The 3,962-nt window shown below is 35.8% G+C and overlaps 1 protein-coding gene across 1 annotated transcript; it reads right to left on the bottom strand.

Moving 5' to 3' along the window:
* Positions 1 to 1,061: 1,061 nt before the first annotated feature.
* LOC128857706 (uncharacterized protein CG43867-like) lies at positions 1,062 to 2,176 on the bottom strand. Its single transcript, XM_054093450.1, has one exon. It carries the CDS (start codon positions 1,884 to 1,886, stop codon positions 1,062 to 1,064), a length of 825 nt encoding a protein of 274 aa, XP_053949425.1. The 5' UTR covers positions 1,887 to 2,176.
* Between the last annotated feature and the right edge of the window lie 1,786 nt (positions 2,177 to 3,962).

The raw sequence follows: 3,962 nt of genomic DNA, 5'->3' as shown, positions 1-3,962 counted from the left end.
ATTTTATAAAAATAAAAAAAAATAAAAATTTGTGAAAAATGAGAAAACGAAAAAAAATATTGCGTGAAAATTACTCAACAATCAGACTAGTGTAAGTAGATAAAGCCTAAATAAAAAGTCTAGCTAAAAGCTTGCAGTTTCCAAAATATATTCTAAAATTAATGACAAATATAATATTGTATGTAATACATACAAATTTTTTAAGTATAGTTGCCTACTTAGCATAGAAACTACTGTTGATACTGATATATTTAAATAAACTACATCTCTAAATACTCGTTTATCGCGCAGTGCAAGGAGCTCCACCCTCGCTTGAATTTCGTTCATTGCGCAACTGCTTAAATGCTTGTGGGAAATTTAAGTATTCTTTTAAAATTAAAGAAATAATATATACAACTTTACTGAATTTAACCATTAGTTTGAATACCTATCTCCAGGCTACAAACAAACACAATTATAGTTTCACAACTCGCCCTCATTTACAAATATTCTGTGGAGGAAATTTTTTCGTAAGCATTTTTCAAAAATTAAATAAATGCTACATATGCCAAGAGATTTTTTGTACCCATGAATTTTTCGTACAACTCAAATTAAATACTATTTTTCAACTGCTTAGCTGTTTAGTTCAATTTCAAGTCCTGCAAATGTTCCTTGAGGGAAATTTTTCACCTTCGGCTTTCTAAAATTATTTCTTAACATATTTTTGGACCACAAACAATTTTTTCACTTACCATACTTTTTGTATAAACTTTAATCCGAATTTTCGATTAGTTTATGTCTTAGTTTACCACAGCTGTTTGAAATCTTAGATTTGCTCAACTGGCATTTATCTCAGATTCAAGTTCAATCAATATTCTACTTAAGTTGATTTAAAGCTTAATCATTTTATATATTTTTTCCGCAATTTTGCGACTTAAGACTTCATTTTGTGTGAGTTCTTTACCTTCTGCTTAAATTAACTATGGCACAGAAGTAGACGCAAATTGCGTTCAATTTATAGCTCAATCATAAGCCAATAGTTCTACGAAATTTCTCACTCCTTTCTCCTTATAGTGTTGTGTTTAATCTTCTTTATTTATATATCGAGTTGGCTCACCTTTTGACACCCCAAAAATTACTCCTACACTCCACCCTACACCACTCACCTTTCTCAGCATATCCTCCAACGATTCCATATCAAGACCGGCGTAATTATTATTAAATTGACTGGAACAATTCGATGAAGTGCTGGTGTAACGCTTTCGCCTACCCATAGCCGGTGAATTGACCAGCGAACTGGGACCACTCGAGCCCATACCACCACCACCCGCCAACAGCGGATAAAGACTGTGATGTGGTGGTGTTGGTGTGCTACTGCCACTTAAGCTGCAACCACTCAAATTGCAACATACACCCGCCAAAGCGCCGCCGCCGCCACCACCACCTCCACCGCCAGCACATTGCTTCAAATTGACAATAGCCGGATGCTGGTGGAGTGTGTGCAATGTATGTGCATGACTGTTGTTGTGATGGTGATGATGATGGTGATGCTGATGCTGTAGATGTTGGTTGTTGTGATGCAGAAAAACCGCTGAGCCAGCGCCACCGCCGCCAAGCAGCATCTTTGATGGCGAAGCGCTGGCCGATGAGCAATTGGAATTGGGCGTTTGACCGCTATTGTTAGCCGATGTTGCCACGGTGGCGTTGTTTCCAGGCAACATGTTGTGCAGCTGCTTGTGATGGCCAATATTGCTCGAACTGTTGGTTGTGGTGTTGTCGGCATCCAGCGTTGAGTGGTGGCCAGAGCTACTCGGCATTGGCGGGGACATGCTGTTTTTGCGTAAATGCTGTTGGTGTGCTTCCAATTGGGATGGTGTGGCATCGACGAGCAACACTGTGGCGTCCATTTTTATAGTTGGGCTTGGATGAGGTGCTCAAGAAAGCTTTCGTTGCAGTACAGAATTAAGTTAATTAAATTTTTTGTTTTGTATAATATCTATATCTTCCTTTCACTTTCACTTTATCTTTAATATTTAAGTTGATTTAAATATTTGCTTCACACTTAAGTCGTTGAATACCCAGTGGCGTCTTCACCGCCACACTGCGTATACATTTTATTTGCAGTAATCCAGTGCTTGCTCAGCGCCCTAATAATAAAAAAGTTCGCGCATACGCTTTTTGCAAAATCATGCATAATCAAAATTCATAGCATACTTTCCAGATGACTACGATTTCCACTCTCTGTATGTTTTTGTTTTTTTTTCACTTCAATAACAGTTTTTCACATTTGGTGCTGTTCCGCACTAAAATTTAGCAATTTAATTTTCTGCATTTTTAACTGAAAAGTAGAATTTTAATGCATACTTTTTTGCGCAAATGCATTAAGTGGCTTGCCGGTTAGTTGGTTGCTTGGTATTGTGACGCTGATTAAAATTTGGGACTATATTTTACTCAATTGTACAAAGTTGGGAATTTGAAGCATACTTTTGTGGGAAAGACTAATTCTATAATTTATATAAAATAATAATAATAATTCGATTCTTAATCATTAAATATTTTTCATTTAATTTTCTAGACTTTCAGTGTTAAAAAGTGCTTGCATAAATATAATGAAATCAAAATAATGAAAGGATATTTTCTGGAGAGTCCTGATAATCCACATTGAGAAGTGTTAAAGCTAAATTAATTTATTCTACCGATACAGAGGTACACCCAGCGCATTTGGTAGTCAGACCATTGAATATCGAACGCCGATTTACACCGACTACGCCACTCGCGCTAGAAATCAAAGAGCGCAAGTGAAGGTGGCTCCCCAGGGTCAGCAGCACCGAGGCAGGCCTAAAGGCTCATGACGCCGTTGAAGCGAAACTGAAATAAAAGCTCTTAACAAAAGTCTGACATGGCAACAAGTAAAAGCAAAAGCAGAGAGCCGAACGGAGTGGAAAATTTTACTTTGGTACTATGCTCTACAGCGGCGCTTGGGGAACTAAGGTGATAATGTTAAATATAGTGCAAGCAAATATCCTGATTTGCCTAACTCCGAATAACTATATCTTTCAGTTTACTCTTTCACAGCAATTTAATGTATTTGCCTCTACATAAACTTGAGCTCATAAGTACCTTTTTCGATAAATACAGGAAAGTATTTTCATACTTAAAAGCATTTTTTTCATTATCACGCCAAATAAATAAAAATAAATTCTCGCATTGACACGATTTCAAGTACTGGAAAAGAACCAATCTATATAACTAGCTAGCATGCTTTTAGGCGCTAAGGAGCAGATTATTGCTGAATATCCTATTTTTGAAGCTCTCAAACACTTTTCATCCTGAATTCATATAATCTTCATTTAATGCGATATTAATGCAGGTTATATAATTGCATACTTTTAGGTGGCCTGACAAAGAGTTTGAAAGCAATCTGATTTTTTTAATTCTAAATAATTTTAGGTTGTAAAATAAATGTTCATACTAATTGTGCAACTCTGTTTGCGTACTTCTAAGCGCTGCTATACTATTTCTAATTTGTTAAGCATACTTTCAGAAGCCATGGCGTTTATTATTAATAAAAATTCATATCTGTTAGCCATTACACACGTTTTTGCTTGAAATATATTTTTTATGTAGATGTATGAGCTGTAAATTTAGACCAGATGCTTGCATACTTTTAGGTTTGCTGATATCGATTTAGTCCAAAATTTGAAATGTTATAATTTACAACACTTTTGGCATTAAAATAAAAGTTCGCACTGAAAGTAGTTCCCTGCTTAGGTTTGCTGATGTCGATTTTGTCCAAAATTTGAAATGTTATAATTTACAACACTTTTGGCATTAAAATAAAAGTTCACACTGAAAGTAGTTCCCTGCTTCTATACTCATGAGCACTACATTACCTTTTACACTTTACTTAGCCTACTTTTAGACGCCAAGGCATCGAATATGGAAAAAAGTCTGCTAATGCTAAAATAAGGCCTTGTTTTGTA

The sequence above is a fragment of the Anastrepha ludens genome, chromosome 3 (assembly GCF_028408465.1).
Source record: "Anastrepha ludens isolate Willacy chromosome 3, idAnaLude1.1, whole genome shotgun sequence".
Lineage (NCBI taxonomy): Eukaryota > Metazoa > Arthropoda > Insecta > Diptera > Tephritidae > Anastrepha > Anastrepha ludens.
This window is presented reverse-complemented; position numbering and strand designations above follow the sequence as displayed.